The sequence below is a fragment of the Lepus europaeus genome, chromosome 5 (assembly GCF_033115175.1).
Source record: "Lepus europaeus isolate LE1 chromosome 5, mLepTim1.pri, whole genome shotgun sequence".
NCBI classification, from domain to species: domain Eukaryota; kingdom Metazoa; phylum Chordata; class Mammalia; order Lagomorpha; family Leporidae; genus Lepus; species Lepus europaeus.
In genome coordinates this window covers 83,760,300-83,787,978 of record NC_084831.1, presented here as the reverse complement: position 1 = coordinate 83,787,978, position 27,679 = coordinate 83,760,300, and the positions used below count along the sequence as shown (strand labels likewise).

Below are 27,679 nucleotides of genomic sequence, written 5' to 3'. Positions count from 1 at the left end.
ATAACCAAAGAGAAAAAGATTGAAAAGCAGAATCTGCCATTGTTAAAGCTGAATGAGGATTCTTGAGGATTTTACTATCCGTTTTACTTTTTATGTTTAAAATAACAATGCTAAAATTCTTAAGAAACCATTAGATTTGATAATTAGGTCACTGACAGTTTCAAACAGAGGATATAATTGGAATTCAGATGGCAGCAATGTCCAGTAACTATTTTCACAATTTCCCATCAAGCTCTCAAAACAGAAGTATGCCCTGACACCACAGTGACTTTAACAAACATTTTATCTTCTGTCTCTTGTCTACTTTTCAACTGATTCTGAAGTAGAAAGAGGGTAAGAGGAATCAGTTACTACTCCTCTCCTGCCAAATTCCAATAATTAGGGGGTTGGAAGGGAGGTGTTTCACTTATATGCAAGATACTGTGTAAAATTCTTCCTGTATTGTATTTGAATATCACGAAGGGCTATTACTATTTAATTATATTACCATTTAATTATTGCACTGCAATGTTAACTGGAAAGCTTTTGTCCTCAAATCTTACCTTAACAAAACGTTCATATCGTGCCTTCACTATTGGATTATTTAAAATGCTAGTAGCAGTCAAGACACTCTCTCTTTTTATTTGTTCCTTATAAACCTATGAAAAAGAACACAATGAGTATATCATGTCACGAAAGGAATTTCTACAATTAAAAAAGTACGTTAATGCTCAAACCCTTTTCTAACTAACGTAGAGAGCAACAATGGCTACTGTGACCACAATCTAAATCACCTATAGATTAAACAATGCAGATTCAGTAAGATGACAAGCTTTAATTTAAAAAATGCTCACTCCCCAAATACTCTAAGTCTAGATCCATAGGATAGTTGCTTTCCTTTACACTCTACACCTACTTCCCCTCTTCCAATTATTTACTTTCATGCTATCAAAAGAGGAAGAATAATTTTTTAGACCATAACAGTTATTAGTCTTCCTCTGGACTACTGTCATTTCAAGACTTTACTATACAGAGGAGGACAGGCTAATAATGGCATGTCTGTTTGCTAAAAAGGTGTCAAAGGGATTTTAAAGATACGAAAGGATAAACATAAAAAAAAATTAAAATGAGGTTCATTTCAATACAAAATATTAATTTAAGGATGCTCTACTTAAAATCTACGACTTTAACATTTGAATCTTTAAATTTGCTTTTCCTAAAGAACTAATTTCTCACAATATAAATTTGTGGTGTTTGAAATAAATTGAACTAAATAAAACCAGTCTATGGCCGGCGCCGTGGCTTAACAGGCTAATCCTCCACCTTGCGGCACACCGGGTTCTAGTCCTGGTTGGGGCGCCGGATTCTATCCCGGTTGCCCCTCTTCCAGGCCAGCTCTCTGCTATGGCCCGGGAAGGCAGTGGAGGATGGCCCAAGTGCTTGGGCCCTGCACCCGCATGGGAGACCAGGAGAAGCACCTGGCTCCTGGCTTCGGATCAGCACAGTGCGCCGGCCGCAGCAGCCATTGGAGGGTGAACCAACGGCAAAAGGAAGACCTTTCTCTCTCTCTCTCTCTCTCTCACTATCCACTCTGCCTGTCCAAAAAAAAAAAAAAAACAGTCTAAACAGAAGCAGAAATATGCTAATAAAAGACAGGGCCAGCACTGTGGTACAGTAGGTTAAACCACTGCCTGCGAGTCTGACACCCCATCTGAGAGCTAGTTTGAGTCCCAGCTGCTCCACTTCTGATCCAGCTCCCTGCTAATGCACCTGGGAAAGCAGAGGAAGATGGCTCAAGTACTTAGTCTCCTGCCACCCATGTGGGAGAACCAGATGGAATAGTATAGGAAAGCCCAATATAGGCTAGTATAGACTAGCCCAGCCCTGGCCATTGAGGTAATTTAGGGAGTAAACCAGTGGATGGAAACTCTGCCTCTTCCTCTCTGTAACTCTGCCTTTCAAATAAATAAAATAAATCTTTAGAATAAAAAAAAAAGTAAAATTTTCAGGGACTTTCTATTCATAAGCTGTAACAATAGATTATAACTGATAATCTTAGTTTATTTTTTATTTTTTAATTTTTTTGACAGGCAGAGTGGACAGTGAGAGAGAGAGACAGAGAGAAAGGTCTTCCTTTTGCTGTTGGTTCACCCTCCAATGGCTGCTGCGGCCGGCGCACCGCACTGATCCGAAGCCAGGAGCCAGGTGCTTCTCCTGGTCTCCCATGGGGTGCAGGGCCCAAGGACTTGGGCCATCCTCCTCTGCAGTCCCGGGCCACAGCAGAGAGCTGGCCTGGAAGAGGGGCAACCGGGACAGAATCCGGCGCCCCGACCAGGACTAGAACCCGGTGTGCCAGCGCCACTATGCAGAGGATTAGCCTATTGAGCCATGGCGCCGGCCTAATCTTAGTTTTAAATCTTTTTCCCAGCCTTCAGAAAAATTTATCAGTTATAATCAAATCTTTATTCTTTGTTCTAACACATACTCTCAAAATTGTTTTGTACCAAAAGTTAAGAACATAAGTAGTTCAACATCCATTATTTTTGCTTACTATGACTATGCACTATTTTAACTCCCTTATATGCTTTATTTATTCTAACCCTTAAAAATGGGTTCTGGTTTGAGTGCTCCACTTCCAATCCAGCTCTCTGCTATGGCCTGGGAAAGCAGTAGAAGATGGTCCAAATCCTTGGGCCCCTGCCTCTGTGTAGGAGACCCAGAAGAAGCTCCTGGCTTCAGATCAGCCCAGCACCAGTTGTTACGGCACACTGGGGTGTAAACCAGCAGATTCAAGACCTCTCTCTCTGCCTATCCTCTTACTCTCTTACTGTGTAACTCTTTCAAATAAATATATCTTAAAAAAAAAAAAAAGAGTAAAATGATTGTCCATTCTTTTCCCCAAAGAAACTTATTATTTAAGGAATATAAACTGCATGCACTTCTAAATATAATTTCAGGAACACAGTGATTCTTCCCACTGTACCTAACCTCCCACCCACACTCCCACCCCTTTTCCTCCTCTCTCTCCTATTCCCAGTCTTATTTTTTACTAAGCTCTATTTTGAATTAACTCTATACACAGATTAACTCTATACTAAGTAGAGTTCAACAAATTGTATATTAAAAAAAAAACTTCCAACAGTCAAGACAACGACTATTCAAAGTCATTGCATCTCAAAGTTAATTTCCCTTTTTTAAAGCATTTTTTTGAGAAACTTAAAGAACCCAAGAATGATACATCTTTTGCAAGCACTTAGACATAACTACAACTTATAGAGAACTTAGACATAACTATAATATCCTCCACTTTTTGTTTTATAGTTATGTAAACTTAGACAAAGCAACTTAGTTGCTTATTAACACATTATTGAACCAGGATTCAAACACAGGAAGTCTTGCTGCAGAGCACACAATCATAACTTCTACACCATAGTGCATCTCTGAATATGCTTAAAATGGTACACATTGAAATGACCAGGACTGTATGTAGGTGGCTAGGTATGCAACGGCCTCAAAGAATTAATGGATAATCTAACAAATTATAGCTTTCTTAAAACTAATCAATACCTACCTGTTTCCCTTTAATATGATCAGGAGACTTTAAGTGCTGCTGAACTGTACTATGTAAAGCAGGAATATACACACTGCAAGCACTGCAGTGAACAGTCTCCACTTTCATCATGTGATCATCTGCAGTAACACCTAAAAAAGGAATCCAATTATTAACACCATGATCTGGGGTAAACATTGTGGATTAAGCTGCTGCTTAGGATGACTGCATCCCATAATAGAGTGCCGGTTCAAGTCCCAACACTTCCACTTCTGATCCAGCTTCCTGATAATGCATTCTGGGAGGTAGCAGATGACAAGTCAAGTGTTTGGGCCGCTGCCACCCAAATCATTCACAATTTCTCTCTCTCTGTTGCTCTACCCTTCAAGTAGATGAAAATAAATATTTTAAATAAATTACCCTTTTAAAAAAGATTCATATATTTTTATTTTTTTTTAAAGATTATTTATTTTACTTGAAAGTTAGCAACTGTCATGAGGATAAGGATTTGAACAAAAGCAGCATTTAAGGAGATACAAAAGCAAAAATGAAGCAGATCGTCATAAATTTGTAACATGGCAACAAGAAATAAAAGGTGTCCATTTCTGATAATCCATTTTGGGCTGCAGCACATATGATAGCACTATATCACTCCAAGGGTTGTCATTTACATTGACACTTATATAAAACATCCAAGTAAATTTCTAAAACAATTTGTTTAAATACTTACCTTCCATAACATCTTTTTCAATTATTTTGACTATTTCTGGTTGATTATTTGCCTGTTGTTTACGGAGAGATGTTTTCTTGAATTTATTTACCATACATTCCTAAAAAACAAAACAGAATTCAAATAGTTTTAAATCAACATTGACTACATGCTTAACACCATGGTCATTCTCTGGAAGACTGAATATGTGCTACAAAAGAACTAATACTGGTTCCTTTTTTTAATTTTATTTTTTTAAAGATTTATTTATTTATTTGAGAGGTAGAGCTACAGACAGTGAGAGGGAGAGACAGAGAAAAAGGTCTTCCACTCTGTCTCCCTCTCTCTCTCACTATCCACTCTGCCTGTCAAAAAAAAAAAAAAAGAAAAAGGTCTTCCTTCCGTCGGTTTACTCTCCAGATGGCCGCAACGGCTGGAGCTGTGCCGATCCGAAGCCAGGAACCAGGTGCTTCTTCCCTGTCTCCCATGTGGGTGCAGGGGCCAAAGCACTTGGACCATCTTCTACTGCTTTCCCAGGCCATAGCAGAGAGCCGCATTGGAAGAGGGGCAGCCAGGACTAGAACTGGTGCCCCATATGCCAGCACTGCAGGCGGAGGATTAACCTACTGTGCCATGGAGGCGGCCCCACTAGTACTGGTTCTTAAGGAGCTCACAACATAGTTTAAAAGATTATCATAAAGTACTAGAAAATTAGGCAATCACTGGCATCCCATGTGGGTACTGGTAAATGTCCCTGCTGGCCCCTCTTCTTATCCAGCTCTCTGCTATGGCCTGGGAAAGCAGAAGATGGCCCAAGTGCTTGGACCCCTGCACACATGGGAGGCCCGGAAGAAGCTCCTGGCTCTGGTCACTTTAGCCATTTGGGAAGTGAACTGTGGATTGAAGACCTCTGTCTCTCCTTCTGTCTGTAACTCTACCTCTCAAATAAATTTAAAAATCTGTTAAAAAATACTAGAAAATTATAAAAAGTATTCCATTTTCAAAACATATTTTAGGCATATAAGAGACGTGAAAGAGAACTAGAAAGGGAGAGGCATTTGGCATAGCAATCAAGACACAGCTTAGAACCCCAAACCAGAGTGTCTAGATTCAAGTCCCTGTCCATACTCAACTAACTCTAGCTTCTTACTAATGCAAACCCTGGGAGGTGGCAGTAATGGCTCAAGTAGCTGGGTCCCTATAACCCAGGTGGGAAACTTGGCCTGAGTTCCAAGCTACTGGCTTCAGCCTAATGCAGGCATTTTGGGAGTAAACCAAGGTATGGGAGATATACATTCAGTCATTTCTCTCTCCCCCTCCACCTCAAATTCCAAATAATGTTACATACATTTTTTAATTGTTTCAAAAGAGCTAGAAGGGCCGGCACTGTAGCACAGAGGGTTAAGCACACTGCCTGCGACACCAGCATTCCATATGGGCTTCCCATCAAGTCCAGGCGGCTCCACATCTGATCAGGCACCCTGCTAATGCACCTAGGAAGGCAGCAGGAGGATGGCCCGAGTGCCTGGGCCCCTGCTACCCATGTGGGAAACCCAGATGAAGCTCCTGGTTCCTGGCTTCAGCCTGGCCCACCCTTGGCTGTTGAGGATATTTGGGAGGTGAACCAGTGGATGGAAAATCTCCCTCTTGTCTCTGCCTCTCTAACTCTGCCTTTCAAATAAAATAAATAAAGCTTAACAACAACAAAGCTAGAAGTCAGGAGGTCAGCTCACAGAAGGCAGGTATTCAGGTCACAAATGACAAAAACCTACTAAGGAAAGAAATCACAGAAAAGAAATTTTAATTAAGGAACACAAATTCTGTGAGGGTATAGAGATTTGAATGATAATCCAATCATTGTATTTCTAACCTTCTAGTAATTCCATCTCTTCTGCCAAAATTTATTTATTTACAATTAGCAACTCATTGGGTTCAAGTTCCTGCTTTTAGCATTCCTGGTCCCAACTATCTTCCCCTTCTTCTAAACCCTACAATAGTTCTACATTCTTAGCATTTCCATTTTGCTGTATTATCTGTGTAACTGTGAATGTGTTGTATTTCAAATTATTGTTAGTTTACTGAAAGTAGTATTGTTTGTGTTTCCAGTGCCTGACATAGCAGCATTCACAGGTTTTCAAGAATGTTAAGCTGATAATCATCTACTAATACAAAGGATAAAACAAAGGATGCTAAACATACAGTAGGCTTTCTGAATCTGAATTTAGACTTTGCCACTCACTAAACTGCTCTGAGCATGAACTTTTGTGGTAAAAATGAGTAGGCATGAGGCTCAACTGAAATAATGAATCAAAGTACCTACCACCCCATATACAGTGGACTCTCAACAGATGATAGCTGAATATACATCAAAATACAATTATTAAAGGAATTCTTGTTCGGACATTTCTGCCAGGAACTACCACAAAAAATACAGAATAATTTCTCGAATAACAAATCCAAGTTCTGTTATAGAGAAATTCATATCTAATTGTGGGTTTATTTTAAATTAATTCTTTTTTAAATAATTACATTTTCAGAAACAGAGTAGGAAATGGGAAACCAAATAAAAATTTAGAAAATGCTACTTACATGCAAAAATTCCATGACTACTTTATCAAATTTGGTTTGTTTCTGAATATGATCTAATGTCTCCTGGTGTGCAGAACTTTCCAGATGTAGTTCAATATCTTTTTCTTCAAACGTTCGAAATTTACAAAATGAACATGTAAAAGCCATTCTATAAGGCAAAAAAAATTTTTCTCTAAATATTAAATTACTCAGAGTTAATAAAAAGATATCATTAAAACTACTTTAAGCAGTATAAAGTGATTTCTTCTATTTTATGATTAATGTAAAGTTAGCCTAAGTCTGAAAAACCATTTCTTTATACTTCATCTCTTTGGATGGAAAAGTGGTTACAGCAACTTTGCATTTCTAGCCAAGCTTGGAACTCCTAGGCAGGAAAAATGGGATCAGTGGATCTTTAAGAAACGCACTTCCAAACCTAGACCATTAAAGGCAAAACAAACCTTGTGAAGTATCAAGTTCCAAAGTTCTACAACTTATTTCACATTGTTTCATCCTCAAGGTTTTAAACCACTAAGTCAGCAATCCACAAAGCCAGGTGGCTCCCCAGACAACCATAATTTACACCCATGATCAAAAGTCCTGTCATCTGATGACCACTTCATGTGACTAACAGGTCTGGAGTGGGAAAATGCACACACAAGGAGAGGACTTCAAAAGTACATGGAAGATAAGTTTATTGGGAAATAAAATGTTCAAATCTGTGCATAATTTTGCCATAATATGCATTTCCATGAACTTGTTAAAACAACCTAATACACATATAGCCTTTAGAATGGCTCCTGGCATATAATAACTATTCAGTTAGTCTCCATTACTTCCTAAAAGAGGTAACAGCACACTACTATTCAAAAGGCTTTACTGGTCCCTTAAGCTCAAAAACAAAGTCAGATGTTTTTAGCTAATCTCTCCTATCTCTATTAACTTAGTATAGACTCAAATGTTTAAGTTGCATTACACCTTTCAACCCACTAGGGTTATTTCAATCTACAAAGCTTTCCATTTTGTAAATGTGAGTCAAACATGCCTACTTCTTTGCTTTTACCTCAGGCTTTGCCCTCTATCTGGGTTGTCTCCTACAACCCTACTATACTTAGATCAACTATCACCTCAAGCAGCCACACCTGGTTTCCCTGCAGCCTTATTTATCTTGGGTGGGGGGAAAGAGATATTTGGCACAGCAATTAAGATATGTTAGGATACCTGCATCCCACATGGGAGCACCCCCAGCTCCAAATTCCAGTTTCCTATTAACACAAACCCTGGGAAGCAGTGATGATGGTCCAAGAAAATGGTCCCTGCTGCCCCCTCCTGAGTGACCCAGATTGAGTTCCCAGCTCCTAGCTTCTGCCAGGCCATACCTGCCCATTACAGGTATATAAATAACAAAACAGTAGATGAGAAGTCTCTCTCAAATAAAAACTTTAAAATATAAATAAAAAGCAAATAAATTTTGTACTTCTCTTTTCACATTCTTTCATTATGTTGAAAGCATTCAAATATCCAAAGCACCTTATCACAAGAATAGTGATTTACAGTTAATCCCTAATCCTCTTAACTTAAAACTGCTTGGGTAAACTGAAGTAATTTTAGACTATTTGGACAACTGAGTTAAACTGACATTCTTTTGGTTATATCAAATACATACTCACATTTATAGTTATTAAAAAACAACTGGCCGGCGCCGTGGCTTAACAGGTTAATCCTCCGCCTTGCGGCACACCGGGTTCTAGTCCCGGTTGGGGCACCGGATTCTATCCCGGTTGCCCCTCTTCCAGGCCAGATCTCTGCTATGGCCCGGGAGTGCAGTGGAGGATGGCCCAAGTGCTTGGGCCCTGCACCCGCATGGGAGACCAGGAGAAGCACCTGGCTCCTGGCTTCAGATCAGCAAGATGCGCTGGTTGCAGTGGCCATTGGAGGGTGAACCAACGGCAAAAGGAAGACCTTTCTCTCTGTCTCTCTCTCTCTATCCACTCTGCCTGTCCAAAAAAAAAAACAAACAAAAAAAAAAACAAAAAAAATAAAATAAATGAAAAAGTTCTTTCATTTTCTTCAAAGCACTATATTATATAAATATGGACTGATCCTATCCAAATCTACAATCTTTAAGGGGTAAAGTACTCTAAAAGTAATTAGAAGTACTTTAAAGGAGTTAAATAAAAAATTCAAACTCCTACACATTTGACACAAAGTATAAACTTCAGTTCATTTGTGAATCAAAGTAACTAGGCCCATTACCTCTGCAGGAAAGAGGGAATAACAAAAGAACAGTGGGAGAGATGCTCACAAGGACCAAAAACAGCAGTTTTCTTAAGACTAGTCCTTTTATAAGCTGCAGGTTAATTTTTTTTTTTTTAAGATTTATTTATTTATTTGGAAGTCAGAGTTAGAGAGAGATCTTCCATCCACTGGTTCACTACATGCTGGGTCAGGTTGAAGCAAGGAGCCATGAGCTTCTTCCAGTTCTCCCATGTGGGTGGCAAAAACTCACACACTTGGGCCATCTTCTACTGTTTTTCCCAAGCCATTAACATACAGCTGGATTGGAAGTGGAGTAGCCAAGACATGAAAGAGTACCCAGACAGAAGGCCAGAGGCTTTATCCACTATGTTAATGTGACTGGGAAAGCCGTGGAAAATGTCCCAAGTCCTTGGGCCCCCGTACCCATGTGGGAAACCCAGAAGAAGCTTCTGGCTCCTAGCTCCGAACTGGCCCAGCTCCAGTTGTGGCCATTTGCAGAGTGAACCAGCAGATGGAAGATCTTTGATTCTCTGCCTTTAAAGTAAAATGAATAAATCTTGGGAAAAAAAAAAATAGTCAAGCCTCAAGAAGCCTTAGTTGTTCTCTTCATGTTATAACATAAAGGTTTTTTTAAAAGAATACTGCAATTTCTGGATTCTATTTTTATATGCCATTATGAATACAGTCAGTTTTTCTTATATTTTCTAAGCAGCATGCATATATAAACATCAAAAATGAAAAGTATTCCAATATTTCCAATAAAATCTTTTTCATTTGACTCTCAAGAGTGTTCTCGTATTCTAATTGATGTATTTGCCTATTCTAGGGAGCTACTTTTTAATGAGCCCAATATTCTGACCCAAATAAGCACAAACCTGTATCCATCTCCATACTTTTCACTGTTTTTTTCTCTTCTGCGTCTTTGTTTCTCCCTCCGAGCCTCAATCCGTCGCTTTTCTTCCTCTTCATTTTTAGGATCAGTTTTTGCTATCAGAAAAGAAAGTGACAACTAAAAATCAGTTTTCCATTTTTGTCTTCAGATCACCAGTTCTTAAGGTATAGGCATAAAAGGGTTCACTTAGTAAGTAAACCTAAATGTTACTCACCAGAAAAATAAGTTTGAGACAGTTTGCTCTTTCTGAAACTTTTATTAAATGAACTCTTATTTGATTACTACCATAAATTTTGCTGATTTGCTCATATTTTTCTTTAAACCTATTCATTTTCTCTTACCCTTATTCTAAGCAAGAATATCTTTATCATCTAAAATCATCTTGAACACACATTTTGAAAACACTGAAGTAAACTGACCTAGCTTGAAAATTACGTCTGGGGCAGGAGTTCAGCCTAGCAGTCAATATACCTGGGTTAGGAAGTCTACATCCAATGTTGGAGTGTCTGAGTTGAAGTCTCAGCTCTGTTCTCAATCGTTTCCTGCTAGTGTACACTCTGGAAGGCAGCAGTTGATGCTCAAGTTGCTGGGTCCCTGCCACCCACAAGAGACCTAAAATTGAGTTCTCAGCTCCTAGCCTTGGCCTGTCCCATCCCCAGTTGTTACAGGAATGTAGGGAGAGAACCATGGATCTAAGCATTCTCTCTCTGCCTCAAATAATTTTAAAAAGATGTGGGTGCTGTGGCATAGTGGGTTAGGACACCACTGGGGACACCCACAACCTATATCAAAGTGCTGATTCAAGTCCCAGCTACAGTGCTTCCAATTTAGCTCCCTGATAATAAGCCTGGGAAGCAGTAAATGATGGTTCAACTACTTGAGTTCCTGCTATCCACAGGAGAAACCCAGATGGAGTTCCTGACTCCTGGTTTCAGCCTTGCCCAGCCTTAGCTGTTGCAGCCATTTGGGGAATGAACCAGTGGATGAACACATGCTCTCTTTCTACCCACCTCTGCCTTTCAAATAAATAAATATAACTTTAAAAAGAAAGAAAATCAAATTCAGGAATGCTAGAGAGCTCTAGATGTAAGATTTCATGCTCATATTGTAGGGGCTCTCCCATTATTTGTTAAAATGTATAAACTCCAAAATGTAAGATTTTTTCTTTTTGACCACTGTTGTGATAAAATACATGAAACATAAAATTTACCTTTTAAAAGTATATGATTCAGTGGCATTAAGTACATTTACAATGTTGTGCAATCATCACCATTATGCAGTTTCAGAACTTCTGCAACACCCAAATGAAATCCCATAACCATTAAGTAGCTACTCTATTTCCTAAAGCTCTGGGAAGCACGGATTTGCTATCTGTCTCTATGGTTTTGTCAATTTTGAATTTCATACAAACAGAATGGTACAGTCTACTGCCTTTTTGGATTCCTTGTTTTTATTTAGCATGTTTTTAAAGTTCACCCATGTTGTGCTATGTTATCGGCACTTCCTTTTTATAGCTTAATAATATTCCATTCAGGCAGATGTCCTAAACAGCACTCTGGCCTCAGAATCAGCCCTTAAGGCATTCGGTTATGGCTGAAGAGCCCATGAGGGTATTTCAGGCATGGAAAGCCAGGACACTCTGTCAAAAAAAAAAAAAAAAAAAAAAAAAAAAAGACCTAAATGAAGGATCTCTGCGAATGAGATCCCAGTGGAAGGAACGGGTCATCAAAGGAGGAGGTACCTTTCTCTGAAGGGAGGAGAGAACTTCCACTTTGAGTATGACCCTGTCAGAATCAGATCGAAGTCGGTGAACTCAAAAGGCTTCCATAGCCATGGCATCTCATGACAAGAGCCTAGGGCGATTACTGATGCCATAAAGAAGAGTGTCAATTTGTTAAGTCAACAACAGGAATCACTGTGTACTTACTTCTCATGTGGGATCTGTCCTTAATGTGTTGTCCAATGTGGAGTAATGCTATAACTAGTACTGAAACAGTATTTTTCACTTTATGTTTCTATATGGGTGCAAACTGTTGAAATCTTTACTCAATATATACTAAACTGATCTTCTGTATATAAAGAGAATTGAAAATGAATCTTGATGTGAATGGAAAGGGAGAGGGAGTGGGAAAGGGGAGGGTTGCGGGTGGGAGGGAAGTTATGGGGGGGGGGGGGAGCCATTGTAATCCATATGCTGTTCTTTGGAAATGTATGTTCATTAAATAAATGTTTAAAAAAAATATTCCATTCAATGAATGCACCACACTGTTATGCTCTAGTCATCTCTTTTTAATGTTTTAATTTATTTGAAAATCATAGAGATAAACAGACAGAGATTTCCCACCTGCTAGTTCACTCCCTAAATGTTCCCAACAGCCAGGGTTGGGCCAGGCTACACTCTCAATTCTAGCTTCCTACTAATGTGTACCCTGGGAGGCAGCAGGCTATCAGTCAAGCAGTTGAGTCCCTGCCAAACACTTTGGAGACCTGGATTGAGTTCCTGACTCCTAGCTTCAGCCTGCCCCTGGCTGTAGTAAGCATTTGGGGAATAAACCAGTAGACAGGAGATCTCTCTCTCTCTCTCTCTCTCTCTCTCTCCCCCTCCCCCTACATGCCCCTCTCCCTCTCTCCTCTCTGCCTTCCAAATAAATGAAATAGATAAATAAAATTTCAAAGAAAAAAAAAGGAACAAGGGGCTGGAGCTGTGGCATAGTACATTAAGCATCCGCCTGTGCCACTGACATCCCAGATGGGTGCCAGTTTGTGTCCCGGCTACTCCTCTTCCAATCCAGCTCTCCGCTTATGGCCTGGAAAAGCAGCAGAAGATGGCCCAAGTGCTTGGACCCCTGCACTGAAAGACCTGGAAGAAGCTCCTGGTTTTGGACAGGCCCAGCTCTGACCATTGCAGCCATCTGGTGTGTGAACCACCTCTCTGTCTATAACTCTACCTTTCAAATAAATCTTAAAAAAAAAAAAAAAAAAAAGTAATTTGGCTCTGAACTTTTTTCGAGAAGCTTAATTTAGCTATATTCACAGACCATGCAATTTACCCACTTGGAAGTATACAATCCAATGGTTTTGTATTCATCAACATAACATCCTTTACCATGCTTAATTTTAGAAATTTTATTTTTAATTAGATTTATTTAGCGGGTAAAGCTGCCACCTGCAGGGCCGGCATCCCAGATGGGCGCTGGTTCAAGACCCGGCTGCTCTACTTGATACAGCTCTCTGTTATGGCCTGGGAAAGCAGTAGAAAATGGTCCAAGGCCTTTGGCCCCTGCACCTGCGTGAAAGACCCAGAAGAAGCTCCTAGCTCCTGGCTTCAGATCGGCACAGCTCTGGCCATTGTGGCCAATTGAGGAGTGAATCAGCAAAAGGGGGGCCTCCCTCTCTCTTTCTCTAACTCTCCTTCTATCACTGTGTAACTCTGACTTAAAAAAAAAAAAAAGATTTATTTATTTGAAAGTCAGAGTTACAGAGGTGGAGAGACAGTGAGGTCTTCCATCTGCTAGTTCGCTCCCCAGTGGCTGCAACCAACTGCCAGGGCTAGGCCAGGTGGAAGCCAGGAACTTCTTTCCAGGTCTTCCATATGTGTGCAGGGGACCAAGCACTTGAACCATGCACCACTGCTTTCCCAGGTGCATTGGCAGGAAGCTGGATTGGAAGTGGAACAGCCGGGACTCAAACTGGCACCCATACAGCATTACAGGTGGCACTATGCCACAACATCAGCCTCAATTTTAGAAATTTTCATCTTCTCAAATAAAACTGAGTACTCTTTAAGTATCACTTCTCAAGCCCCTACAATCTTTACCCCACAGCACAAAGCAACCATTAATCTATTTTCTGCCTCCATGAATTTTTCTATTCTGTACTTCCACATGAATAGAATTATAAAATAGATGAATTTTTATGACTGCTGCCTTTAATTTAGCATAATCTTTTCAAGGTTCATCTAAGTTGTAGCATGTATCAGTAATTACATTTTTAAATAAACAGTACTCTATTGTATGGACATACTATACTTTATCTGTTCATCTTTTGATGGATATTTGAGTTGTTTCCACCTTTTAGCTACTATCAATAATGCTGCTATAAACATCCACATGTAAGTTTTTTTGTATGGACTTGTATTTTCCTTTCTCTTGGGTTTGAAGAAGAGAACAGATAGGTCAAATAATAATCTTATTGTTTGAGGAACTGCCAGACTATTTTCCATGTGGCTGTCATATATTACATTCCCCCTAGCAATGTATGAGGGTTATGACTTCTCCACATCTTACTAAGGATTCTTATTTCTAGGCGATCTGAAGCGGTACCTGATAATAGTCTTGATTTGTATTTCCCTGTTTTACAGTTTGACCATGATTTGGTCCCCAAATTCATGTAGATGTTTAAACCTCAAACCCATAAATCAATGCTACTAAATAACACTTAATGCAATTATTTTATATAGGGGGTGGGCACGGTAAGAGGTCTTTGGTCCATGCCAGCATGTCCTTAGAAGGTAGTTCTTACTAGAGGATTGCTATAAAAACCTGTGTTTGGTCCAGCCACTCCCCCTTGCTTCTTGGCTCACCCTGTGATCCATCCTGTGCACACATTCTACCAATGTCATCCACCACCTCCACAGGAGCCAAACCAATAGGGCCACCAATCTAGAGATACTAAACATTCAAAACTGTGAACTTAATAAATCTTTTCTTGTTATAAAGTTGCCTGACCCATGTATTTCATTATAGTAATGAAAAACTAATACACCCTGATAACTAATTACTGAGCACTATTTCACGTGCTTATCGTCTACTTTTATATCCCTTCTGGAGAAATGTCCACTTATATTCTTTGCTTGCTTAATTGGGTTATTTGTTTTATTGACTTGCATGAGTTCACAATATATTCTATATATAAGTTCCTTTTCAGATGTATGATTGGCATATCTCCCACTGTGTGAGTTCTTCTCATTTTCTTAATGATATTCTTGGAAACCCAATTTAGATCTTGATAAAGTCCAATTATCTATTATTTTAATTTGTAGCTTGTGTTTTTGGTGTCATAACAATTCCTAGAGCTGGCATTGTGGCATAGCAGGTATAGCGGCTGCCTGCAGTGTTGAAATCCCATATGGGCAACAGTTCGAGTCCAGATTGCTCTACTTCCAATCTAGCTCTCTGCTAATGGCCTAGGAAAGCAGTGGAAGATGGCCCAAGTCCTTGGGCCACTGCAGGTGCATGGGAAACCCAGAAGAAGCTCTAGGCTCCTGGCTTCAGATCAGCTCAGCTCCTTCATTGTGGCCATTTAGGGAGTGAAACAGCAGATGGAAGATATCTCTCTCTCTCTCTCTCTCTCTCTATCTGCCTCTCTGTAACTCTGTCTTTCAAATCAATAAATCTTAAAAAAAAGAGAATTTATTGCCAAACCACAAGTCATGAAAAGTTGCCCTACATTTTGTTCGAACAGTATTTAGTCTTAGCTCTTGCATTTTGGCTTTTGCATGTCCCAGCACCATTTGTTGAAAAATATTCTCTGCCCATTGAATAGTCTTTGACACCCTAGCTGATCATAGATGTATGGGCTTATTTTTGGACTCTCAATTCTGTTCCACTGATTTAAGCCTGTCCCTGTGCCAGTGCCATGGTCTTCATTACTCCTGCTCTACAAGAAATTTTGAAATCACGAAGTGTGACTCCTTCTACTTTGTCTTTTTAAAGGTTATTTTGGCTATTCCAGGGTCTTACAATTCCCTGTGAATTTTGGAGCCAGCTTGCCAATGTCTGCAACGAAATCAGCTGGAACTGATAGAGATTACATTGAATCTATAGATGAGTTCGAAGAGTAATGCCATTTTCACAGTATTCAGCCTGCCAATCTGTGAAAACTTACATAAATTTTCTTTAATTGCTTCCCACAATATCTTGCAGTTTTCAGAGTATAATTTTATCCTCTTTTGCTAAATTTATTTCCAAGTATTTTATTCTTTTTCATGCTGCCATGAATGAAATTGCTTCATTTATTTCAGAGGCCAGCACTGTAGTGTAGTAAGTTAAGCCTCTGCCTGCATCCCATATGGGCACGGTTCAAGTCCCAGCTGCTCCACTTCCAATTCAGCTCCCTGCTAATGCCCTAGGAACCAAGTGGAAGATGGCTCAAATGCATGGGCCCCTGCACCCATGTAAGAGACCTAGGAGAAGCTCCTTGCTCCTCGCTTTGGTCTGGCCTAGCCCCAGTGTTGGTTGTGACCACTGGGGAGCACACCAGCAGATGAAGACTTCACTGTCTCTCCCTCTGCCTGTATCTCTGCCTCTCAAATAAATCTTTTTTAAAAAAATTTCAATTTCAGACTGGCTCTAGATTTTAATGTAAACATGATTATCTCTAAAAGTTATTTCATCCAGAAAATTAAAAGCAAGTTAATTTTTTTTTTTTTTTTTGGACAGGCAGAGTGGACAGTGAGAGAGAGAGAGAGAGAGAGAAGGTCTTCCTTTGCCCTTGGTACACCCTCCAATGGCTGGCACGCTGCAGCCGGCACACCACGCTGATTCAAAGCCAGGAGCCAGGTGCTTCTCCTGGTCTCCCATGCGGGTGCAGGGCCCAAGCACTTGGGCCATCCTCCACTGCACTCCCGGGTCACAGCAGAGAGCCGGCCTGGAAGAGGGGCAACCGGGACAGAATCCGGCGCCCCGACCGGGACTAGAACCCAGTATGCCAGCGCCACAGGCGGAGGATTAGCCTTTTGAGGCGCGGTTTCGGCCAAAAGCAAGTTAATTTTCTAAAACAGTTTTCCAAATACCAGGAACCATGAAAATTTTCTTCTCCTTGTTCTGATAAAGGTTATATAACAGACCACATCCTGAACAATACCTATAACAGTATATGTAGCAACAAAGAAGGGGGTCTAATTCAAAATCATGTATGAATCCTTTCTAAAAATATAGATGTTAGGCCAGTGCTGCGGCTCAATAGGCTAATCCTCCGCCTGAGGCGCTGCACACCGGGTTCTAGTCCCAGTCAGGGCACCGGATTCTGTCCCGGTTGCTCCTCTTCCAGTCCAGCTCTCTGCTGTGGCCCGGGAGTGCAGTGGAGGATGGCCCAAGTCCTTGGGCCGTGCACCCACATGGGAGACCAGGATAAGCACCTGGCTCCTGCCTTCAGATCAGCATGGTGCGCCGGCTGCAGCGCGCCAGCTGCAGTGGCCATTGCGGGGTGAACCAACGGAAAAGGAAGACTTTTCTCTCTGTCTCTCTAACTCTGCCTGTCAAAAAAACCACAAAAAACAAAAATATAGTTGTTTGCGCCTTACCACACAGGATTCAGGGAAAGAGTGGACCACAGCATGTAAATTAAAAGTACCTTTGAATATTCAGGCATGATTAACAATGATGTCATTAGGGACAAGTGTCTGACCTAGCAACTGAACAGCATTTAAAATGCCATACTGGTATATCTGAATTCAATATTAGGCTCCATTTCCTGACTCCAGCCTCCTACTAATGCAAACCCTAGGAGGCAGCAGTGGTAGCTCAAGTAATTGAGTTCCTGCCAACCACATGGAAGACCTAAATTAAGTTTCCAGATCCTAGTTTTGGCCTTGCCCAGTCCAGCTGTTGTGGGCATTTAAAGAGTGAATAAGCAGCAGATGGGAGCTCATTTTCTCACTCTCACACACTCTCTATCTAGTTCTCAAATAAAATAAATTTAAATAATGAAGTCACTGAACATATATAATTAATAAGGACAGGCCAAATTTCTGCAGTTATATTAGGCAGTTTTTCTATAAAAACATAGAACAAATTTTCTAAAAGCATTGACTTTAACAAAATAAAAAGTACCCTGAACCACAGCAATGTTTCTCTTACTTACTTGGTGATTTGCTGAGGTTCATCTTTTCCATAGGTTTGGCTAGCTTGGGTTTCTTGATAAAGGTTCCACCGGGCTTATTAAATGGCTGCATCATTTTTCTCTTTATTCCTCTTGCAGCAGCAACTGTCACATTGGTGGGTTTGTTTTGATAGTCAACAACAATTCCGGGTCTATGAATATTTCCAAAATCACCCATATGCTGTAAATTTGTGAAATCAAGAAATATTAGCATATTGTCCAAAGGTAAGATATGAAGTTATACATTTTCATGTTAACTACTAATTTTCACCTGAAAATTCTCTGGAATGTTAACTAAAAACACACTGAAAAATGTTGTGAATTATAACATGAACTCAAATCCAGTGAATCAGTATTTTTATTTCCAATAGAACAAATATGAATATTTCCTACCTATTTTTTAATTTTCACAATTCAAAACTACTTGAGATGATAAACAACATATGTGCCTGTCAGAATGTTACCACTTGTACAACTCTCTGACAACTCCTCTTCAGAGTTCCTAATTGATGTATTCCCATGAAAAGACCTTAAAAGAAATCTTTATTTTACTAAAACCTGGCTTAAAACTAATGTATACAAAGAAGACCATATTTGTAGTTTGAAGTAAAAAAGATCCAGAAATCATTTAGAATGTCTCCCTGTTGAAAAACGGAATGAGAAGGCGAGATGGAACATTAGTATGAAATAGGAGAGTTAAAGCATAACCATGCATCAACTTCCAAGACACACTTCAGATCAAGAATTGCATCTGACGTTCCATTCACATTCTTACCTACAGAGACATATTCTGACCCAGAAGCCCAACAAGCAAAAGTTTACAGGTGAAGAGTCATGCAACCAAACGACTCTTTATGTCCCTTCCTCTTCTCTCATCGTTAACAAAATCCACTACACCTAGAGGCCACATGCCCACAGAAATTTATTCTGCTAATCTTACTTTTGTAAGATTAAAGATTGAGGAATTATCTGAAGAGAAGGACCCAATGGGAATTGTACAAGTGAAGATTAAAAATGAAGGTCCTACTGGTTCATCTACTTCAGTATCAGAAGAAAGAAAGAAAAGTCCATTCAGACTAGAATGGCAGTACAGGAATACATGTTTTACTGTCATAAAAACAAAACTGATACTTGAAGTCTCATTAAGAAAAAGCCCTTTACCTAAAAATAATATGCAGCAGGATAATGTGAAGTGTATTCCGAATTTTCAAACTGGAATGGATCTTCAATTTCAAAACCCAAAGCCTATTTCCCCAACTAGTTTCAATTAACCTACAGTCATGAAGTATAATGGAAAAGCAACATCTCAGTTGCTTACACTTGCATATTACGCTCAGGAATACCTATCCAGCCTAGTATACTTGAATAAATTAGTGTTTCCAGGTAATTTATAAAGTCACATCAGAAAAATCTTCACTAATTATCCATTAAAGGTGCAATGCATTTCACGTTAAGTAAAGAGTAACTGTTAAAAATGCAAAATTTCTATACAGGTATGACAAACTACACTGATGTACCAAAGGCTAATGAAAGTCAAAAACATGTGCCCTATCACATTTTTTATCACAAGTATTTTCCTCAGCAGGAAATACTAAGAGCAACTAATTTTAAAAGATCTTATAGCAATAATACAATATTCTTTACATGATCAAACTACATAATGACCCCACAATCTATATATCCTTACCAGGTAAAATTTCATATCAATCAAGCTACCTAGAAATCTAAGGCATAATCTTTACAAACTCTGTATCCTGAAACACCTGAGGACTTGTATATTTACTCATTTTAGCAATAATTTACAAACTACTACTTCCTAGGAATAAGCCATAAACATGTCTGTCCAAGTAGAAAATCACTTCTCTAGAGTAAAGCTAGTGACACATGGGAAAATAAAATAACCATAAGAGAGTGAGTTGGGCAAAATTAGACTGACCAAAAATTCTACAATCTATTAAACACTTCAACTTATTTACTGTATAGACATAGTTAGGCTATACTGATCTATCATCAACTTGTGTTTAATGTGAAACATGGAGCTATGAAGTAATTCTACATGCTATTTAGCAAAGTATAAACATTTTATCATACATTGCACCTTTAACCTACTCAAAAACTCAAAAAGGGTTCAATTACCTTTTACAATAATCCAAAACTGTCCCACTAGCAAAACTGCTAGTGTTTACAAGGAAAAATGCAACTCCTTTTAACCCCTTTTAGACCAAACCTAACAGCCTCACCTTTTCAACAAAGGGAGATTTGGCACAACTTTACAACAATCATCTTAAACTGCCACTTACTTTCAGAGGTGCTGGAAAAACTTTTACAGTCAACCTAAAAATTATGTTATGAGTCAGCTTTTGCTTAAAATACACTGGGATGAACAGTGTTTATGCTAATTAAAAACCATGGTCTTGAAAGGGTTTAAAAGAGTGACTAGTGAAAAGAATCTGAAAAGATTCTGTTGTACTTACTCCTCGGCCTCGGCCTCTGCCTGTTGATGGTCCTCCAAAAGCATCATAGTTTCTGCTTCCAAACGTACTTTCAGGATAAGCAGGCGTTCCTCTCCCCCGAGAGCCTACAGGTGCAGGCTTCATATGGGGTGAAGAAAAACTGCTGTAGGAAGAGTAATTCTCTCTTCCTCTGTCCTCCATAAACCCAGGCCTCAATTTTGAACGGGAGTAAGGTGCTTCCCAGCTAGACCCGCCCTGGTTTCTACCTCCGAAAGAGTCAAGGCTATTCCGGTAGGAGCTCTCAAATCGACCACCATAACTACCTCCGAAGCGGCTTTGTTCGGGTTCATTAAAACCATAGCCAGATCTGTACAGATCTCGCCCACCCAGAGAAGACCTGGAGTCGTAAGACTCATAAGGTCCAAACCTGGAAAAGTTGCACAGTGAGGGAAAAAACAAAAGTAAGCTTACTAATGTTAGACAATTCAAAAGACAAATTATAAGATGACATTTATCAACTAAAATTCATTTATACCATACTGGATTATACAGTTCTACTTTTATTCACACTTGATTAGGGCTGGGCAATTCAACATGAGACCAGACAGAAAGCTATCTGAGTCAGTTTCTAAATGGAATTGAGTTTCATAAACCTTAAAAATATGCTTTTTTAGCAGCTTTTCTTATTTTATTAAGAAGATTTGACTGTTATCATTAAAGCCCAGCCCTAGTCTTGGAAAAGGTTCATTTGCTAAAGTTCACAAACTATTCAAACTTTCTTTGAATCCATTGCTACTATTGAAAATTACAAAACATTTACAACACTTTGGCTTTCAGTTAGGACACAAATTGCAGACTACACAGATGTAGGCTATTTGTGACATAGAGAGATCCATTTGCACCCCAATAATCTATATCACAAAACTACTGCATTGTGTCTGTAGTAGTCAAAATTTGGGAAATTATCTCTGATTATAAAATTTAACAATCTACCAAACTTCAGCCAGTGTCAATAATCAATCCTTAATCACTTCTTACTTACAGACTAGCAAATCTAACAAATCTATGAGAATACATAAAATAGAACATAAAAGATCACAATGTATACCCTTTGCATATGAAATTTCAAGGCAGATGAGAAAGAATACATTTTATAATAACTTATTTGAAAAATCATTTCCTGTCAGGAAATTCACATAAAACTACTCTACAAAGGGAGCACACAGTCTCCTCAAGATTTTAATAGAGACAACAGAAGAAACAAATTATCTTACTTCTCACAAACCCAAAACAAGGATTACAAAAGTTGCTTGTTATCTTATAACACAGTTTTATAAAGGCCCACAATTATACATAAGACAAATTATAACAACTACAGAAATAGTTTATGCATATCACATTTACAATATAACAGGGCAGTAACTGATAAAACATTTAAATGTGTCACATTATTTCAACCATTCATAAGTATAAGATATTATTTAGTTCTGAATCCTAGAAACCTCTTTCTGACTATATTTTAAAACATCTATCACACAAGCAAACTGATGTAACTACTCATTTTTTTAATTTTTAAATTTTTCTCTACTATGAACTTTAATGGCACACTTGAAACAGAAAGGAGGAAAGGAAGCATCATTCCATCCATCATTAAGGAATCCAGATCCTTCATTTATGAAGGACAAGTTTCAATGTCTCCTAGTTTTGCTTATATTTCAGTGGGAATCTTTGTGCCTCAAAAAACAGACCCTCTTTTCCTGAAACGTGGTCAACCCTAAAGCCTATAGTTGTGTAAGGAGGTTTAAGGTTTACACGGTCTCAAAAACGAATATGAATATAAACAAAATCAAGACTTAGGCAAAGGAACTGTATTCATGGCTTTAACACAATGCTCCTAGCCTAGAGCACAAAGTATTTTTATTGAAGTAGTAACTGTCAATAAATAACCTGGACGTGATTTAAAGAACATTTTTATTATGACAATATGCTCTTGCAACTTATTTAAAATTAAAAGAAACAGTCTCTTCAATGTTTCTTAGAAACTGATGTTACTAGACTGGTTCAGTTAAAAGACTGCTTTTGCTACCCTATATAGCACCCCATATTAGAAAAGATTTTCTTTTAAAATCTCAATGACAAGCTACACAAATAAGTACTTCCAGTAACATATTTTTAGGTAGTTTGTTCTGGACTTTTTGATTGATAAGGAGTTAAAAAGTAAAAATGTTCACTGCTAAAACCAGAGTATTTTACTCTTATTACATTGGAATGACAATAGTTATCAGGGGGTTTCCTAAATTACTGTCTACCAGTGATCCTGAGATAACTTTTATACCATTAATTAGTACCTTTAAATGTTTCAAGTGACTATTCAATACCAAACAGTGACATTTATGTATAACAACATATCTAAAAAATACTTAAAACAATATATTCAGAATCTTAGTTAGCTAAGTTGGCCAAGTGATTAAGCAATTTACCTGCTACCCCCACCACCACCACTGTGATTGTCCATGCCATATGACTGGTTTAGGTAGGAATCCATGGATCTCTGACCCCCATAGGATCCATGGCCATAGTCACGATCCATCCCTATAAAAGTTTAAAAAGAAAAAAATTAAATTAAGCTCACCTTCACTGGCACTCAAAAGAAGAATTTTTAGATAAATATCCTTGAATGCCAGACCTCCATAAGATCCAGGGCCATAATCACGATCCATTCCTAAAAGAGAGTCAATAAGAAGCTCTCAGTAAAATACTCCATTCATTCAGAAAACCTTGAACAACACATAAAATTGCCATATCAATTATGTGAAATAACATGATTCACATTTAAGTTAAATCACATTAGACATTGAAGGAAAACACAAATAACCTAAAAAGTCAGATTTGAGAACAAAGTTGATATTTCAAAGGAACATATATTGTCAACTAAAAACCTCTATATTACAATTTTTTTCAATTTCACCAATATTTATTTGTCTAGGAAACTATTACATGGCTCTGTATTGGGCATTACAGCATATATAAAAGAATTAACGATACATAACTCCTATTTTCAGAGAAAACAGCACTTAACATTAAAGGAAAAAAATTATAAAAATACTATACCTTTTTCTGAATCTAACTGCTCTCAAAATATCTAAAAACTCACAAGCAGGAGTGAGTATTTGGCCTAGTAGTTAACATACCCACATCCCATCAGAGTGTCTCTATTAGCTTCTGATATCAGCTTTCTGCCAATTATTTCAAACTTATTTCAAACACCTACTTAACTGGTTTTCCCTGCTTTTTGCTCCCTTTCTGTTCATTCTGAAGACAACTGAAATTAAAAAAATCAGGTAAATATCATGTTCAATGCTCAGTAACTTCCAAAGGCTTCCAATCTTACTCCAAGTAAAAGCCAAAGCCTTAAAATTGAATCACAGACCCTACACCAGCAGCTCTTAACCAGGAGACATTAGCAACACCTACAAACATTTTTGGTGTCCCAACTAGGGGGCAGGTACTACTGACATCAAGGGCATACAAGGCCAGAGATAGTCCTGAATATTCTATAATGCATAGGACATCTGGCCACAATAAAGAATTACCCAGCCCAAAATGTCAATAGTGTCAAAGCTGAGAAACACTGCCCTACTTGACCTCCTTCTTTACACTATCTTCCATACACTGTTTTTTCTAAAGATTTATGTATTTATTTGAAAAGCAGAGATACAGAGAAGGAGAGGGAGAGGGGAAGTAGGGAGTGGGAGGGAGAAGAGGGGAGGGATCTTCCATCTGCTGGTTCACTCCCCAAATGGCCGCGACAGCCAGGGCTGGGCCAGGCAGAAGGCAGGATCTTCCTCTGGATCTCCCACATGGATGCAGGAGCCCAAGTACTTCAGCCATCTTCTGCTACTTTCCTAGGCTCATTAGCAGGGAGCTGGACCAGAAGTGGAACAGCCCAAACTCAAACCTGCAACCATATGGGATGCCAGCACTGCACAGAAGCTTAACCTGCTACTTCACAGCACTGGCCCCCTTACACTCTAATTTATATTCTATTCCAGCTACAACTATTTTTGCAGCTGATATTCCCTCTGCCTAGAATCTCCTGCCCTGTACCTACACTGTTTACCCCTTCAACTCTGTCATGTCTTCACTTTCTATCATTTCTTATATGTAAGCAAATCACTTTTGATTTTCAATGCATTCTGACAACACTTCAGCACTCTGGTCTTGTTTTAAGACTACTGAGCAAAAATCATCGAATTTAATCAAACTAGTCTTCTGTCTCTAGAAAACACTATGTATTCACCCATATCTTCGTTCTTGCTGTTCTACCAGGAATGATTTCCCTTTTTCTGCTACTTATGTAAAAAGTTTTACGAAGCCAAGAAGCAAAACATGGAGACACTTAAAATAAAAATTCCTTGCAAGAAATAGTCTGGAGGAAATTTTTATCTGGACATAAATTCTAATACCTCTACTTCACTTCAATTGCTGGAAAATGCAGTGCTAGCAATGAAGTATGCTGTTGGCTTCATTTGGTACCTACACATCTTATTTCCTGTAATTTATAACATCCTTCCTCCACACTGCCTCATAGCTTGTATCATAAAGTCCCTTAAATCTATGTACAAATGTTACTTTTTCCCATGAATCCCTCCTCAGTGACTCTTTAAAATTGTACCTCATGCACATACATTTGTCTTGCTTCATGTTATTTTTCCTCCCTAGCAATTATTACTATCTAATGCACAATGTTACTTCTCTGTCTTGTGTACCAGTTCATCACACAAAGGCAAGGATACTTGTATCTTTCCATTTAGTTCATGGCTGTATTCCCACTTCCTAGGACAATTATCTGGTATACAACAGACAATAAATAAATGTTTGCTGAATGACGTCAAATCAAATCCCTAAAACCAAAGTCCTCACTTATAAAATGCAGAAACACTAGACCTCAAAGTATTGTCAAGCAGTGGTCTTTATCCAGAAGTGCTTTCCAAAATCAATCAGTTATCTTTACAATATGCACTGTCCTAAAATTAAGATTCAAAAGGTCTAGAGTATAATCCGAAGAGATTTACAAGTTTTCCTGAGGGATTCTTTCATAAAACATTTTTAAATGTATTTTAATTATTCGAAAACCAGACAGCCACAGATCTCCTCTCAGGTGGTTCACTCCCCAAATGCAACAGTGGTGGTGGACAGGCTGAAGCCAGGGAGCTAGAACTAAATCCAGATCTCCCACATGGGTATTAGGGAACCAGCTACTTGAACCATCAGCTGCTGCATCCAGGGTGCATATTAGCAGGAAGTCAAACTGGGAAGATAATGAACCTCATGCACTCCAATATAAGATGTAGGCATTCCAAGCAGTGTCTTAACTGCCTTGCCAAATGCCCACCTCTTCCCCTCAAGGGATTCTAACAATCACCCTCAGATGCTATCACTGTTAGAATTCAACTTAAAAGATGGGGCAGGGATTGTGGTTTAGAGTTAATCTGCCATCTGCAAGGCCAGCATCCCATGTGAGCTACTCCACTTCCGACCCAGCTTCCTGCTAATGTGACTGGGAAAGCAGCAGCAGATGACTCAAGCGCTTGGGTCCCTGAACCCACATTGGAGACCTGGAAGAAGCTCCTGGCTCCTGGTTTTGACCTTGCCAAGCCCTAGCTGTTGTAGCCATTTATGGAGTGAACCAGAGGATGGAAGATCTCTCTCTCTCTCTAACTCTACCTTTCAAATAAATGAATCTTAAAAAATAAAAACAAACTGGGCCAGCGCCGTAGCATAGCAGGTAAAGCTGCCACCTGCGGTGCCAGCATCCCATATGGGCACCAGTTCGAGTCTCAGCTGCCCTACTTCCGATCCAGCTCTCTGCTATGGCTTGGGAAAGCAGTAGAAGATAGCTCAAGTCCTTGGGCCCCTGCACTTGCGTGGGAGACCAGGAAGAGGCTCCTGGCTTCAGATCAGCACAGCTCGGTGCAGCTCTGGCAATTGCAGCCAATTGGGAAGTGTAACAGGATGGAAGATCTCTCTGCCTTTCCTCTCTCTGTGCAACTCTGACTTTCAAATAAATAAATCTTTAGAAAAATAAAAATTTAAAAAAAAAAACCCTGAACAACAGAAAATAAAAACCCTAAGATCTTTTTATAATACTCTATGGTAATAAAGAAATAAATTTCTCGCCCTGAATGATTTTGCATTTCAAGTCCTACGCTGAGACATTAAATCCAACTCTTGGCCGGCGCTGTGGCTCACTTGGTTAATCCTCCACCTGCGGCGCCGGCATCCCACAAGGGCGCCGGTTCTGTCCCAATTGCTCCTCTTCCAGTCCAGCTTTCTGCTGTGGCCCAGGAGGGCAGTGGAGGATGGGCCAAGTGCTTAGAGACCAGGAGGAAATACCTGGCTCCTGGCTTCTGATTGGCACAGCGCCGGCAGTAGTGGCCATTTGCGGAGTGAACCAATGGAAGGAAAACCTTTCTCCCTCTCTGTCAAATAAATTAAAAAAAAAAAAAAAAAATCCAACTCTCCAGTAAATCCTATGCAGGCTGTGGGCTTCTACTATTCCCAGTAAGTCTCGATTTGAATTTGGTTAAAAGCAACAGTCCCACCTACTCCAGTTTAAAATTCTGGATTCATTTTTATTCTACCTATTACTAGATATCATACAAGTTATTATGCTAATTTTCTTTGAAAAACATGTTATTATTTTAAAAAGCATTATTGTCACTTTTGAAGTTTAGGATCTTAAAATTCTTCTAAATTTATGAAATGGCTTTCTAGCTAATTTTGCAATTTTCAATCTAACCTACACATGGATACAATTAAACTTCCCATGGTAAATTTTTACTATGTCATTCTCTTATTCACAGCACTCCTTTAATACATATTCACTGGGACACAGCAATGTTAAGCCATGGCCTGCAACATTGCTGGCATCCCACAGGGGCGCCAGTTTGAGTTTCCCCTGTTCTATTTCCAATCCTGCCTCCTACTGCACCTGGGAAAACAGTGGAAGATGGTCCAAGTGCTTGTGCCCCTGCCATCTCCTGGCTTCAGTCTGAGCTAGCCCTGGCCATTGCAGTCAGCTAGGGAGTGCACCTGTGGTTGGAAGATCTGTGTGCATGTGCAACTCTGTGTAACCCTGCCTTTCAAATGATAAAATAAATTGTTTGTTAAAAATACATATTGACTCCTTTCTGTATGTTGAGCCTGCGTCAAATTCAAAGTTTCTTTAATCATTACAAACTGTACATAAAAATGAGCTAATGTTAATAGTTCCCATAAAATAGCACAATCTTCCTTAATAGTACATTTGCTTTGGTTTTATTTTGTGAACATACTCCATTCTATACAACAGTTTGGTTTTTGCATTTCTCTGGAAGCCAGGATAC

The 27,679-nt window shown here is 39.1% G+C and overlaps 1 protein-coding gene across 5 annotated transcripts in view; it reads right to left on the bottom strand.

Annotated features, from left to right (window-relative positions):
• Positions 1-27,679, bottom strand: part of ZNF326 (zinc finger protein 326) — a 32,776-nt gene that overhangs the window by 2,002 nt on the left and 3,095 nt on the right. The window contains exons 3-11 of one of the 5 annotated variants that reach the window (XM_062191705.1): positions 22,978-23,013; positions 22,772-22,883; positions 20,313-20,718; positions 17,821-18,019; positions 9,941-10,052; positions 6,828-6,975; positions 4,260-4,359; positions 3,551-3,681; positions 543-638 (exon numbers count right to left, since the gene is read on the bottom strand). In XM_062191705.1, coding sequence (XP_062047689.1) covers positions 543-638; positions 3,551-3,681; positions 4,260-4,359; positions 6,828-6,975; positions 9,941-10,052; positions 17,821-18,019; positions 20,313-20,718; positions 22,772-22,883; positions 22,978-23,013 — 1,340 coding nt within the window. Of the gene's footprint in view, positions 1-542; positions 639-3,550; positions 3,682-4,259; positions 4,360-6,827; positions 6,976-9,940; positions 10,053-17,820; positions 18,020-20,312; positions 20,719-22,771; positions 22,884-22,923; positions 23,014-27,679 lie in introns of those variants that run through there. The other 4 variants (XM_062191707.1, XM_062191706.1, XM_062191708.1 and 1 more) reach the window with 4 other exon arrangements.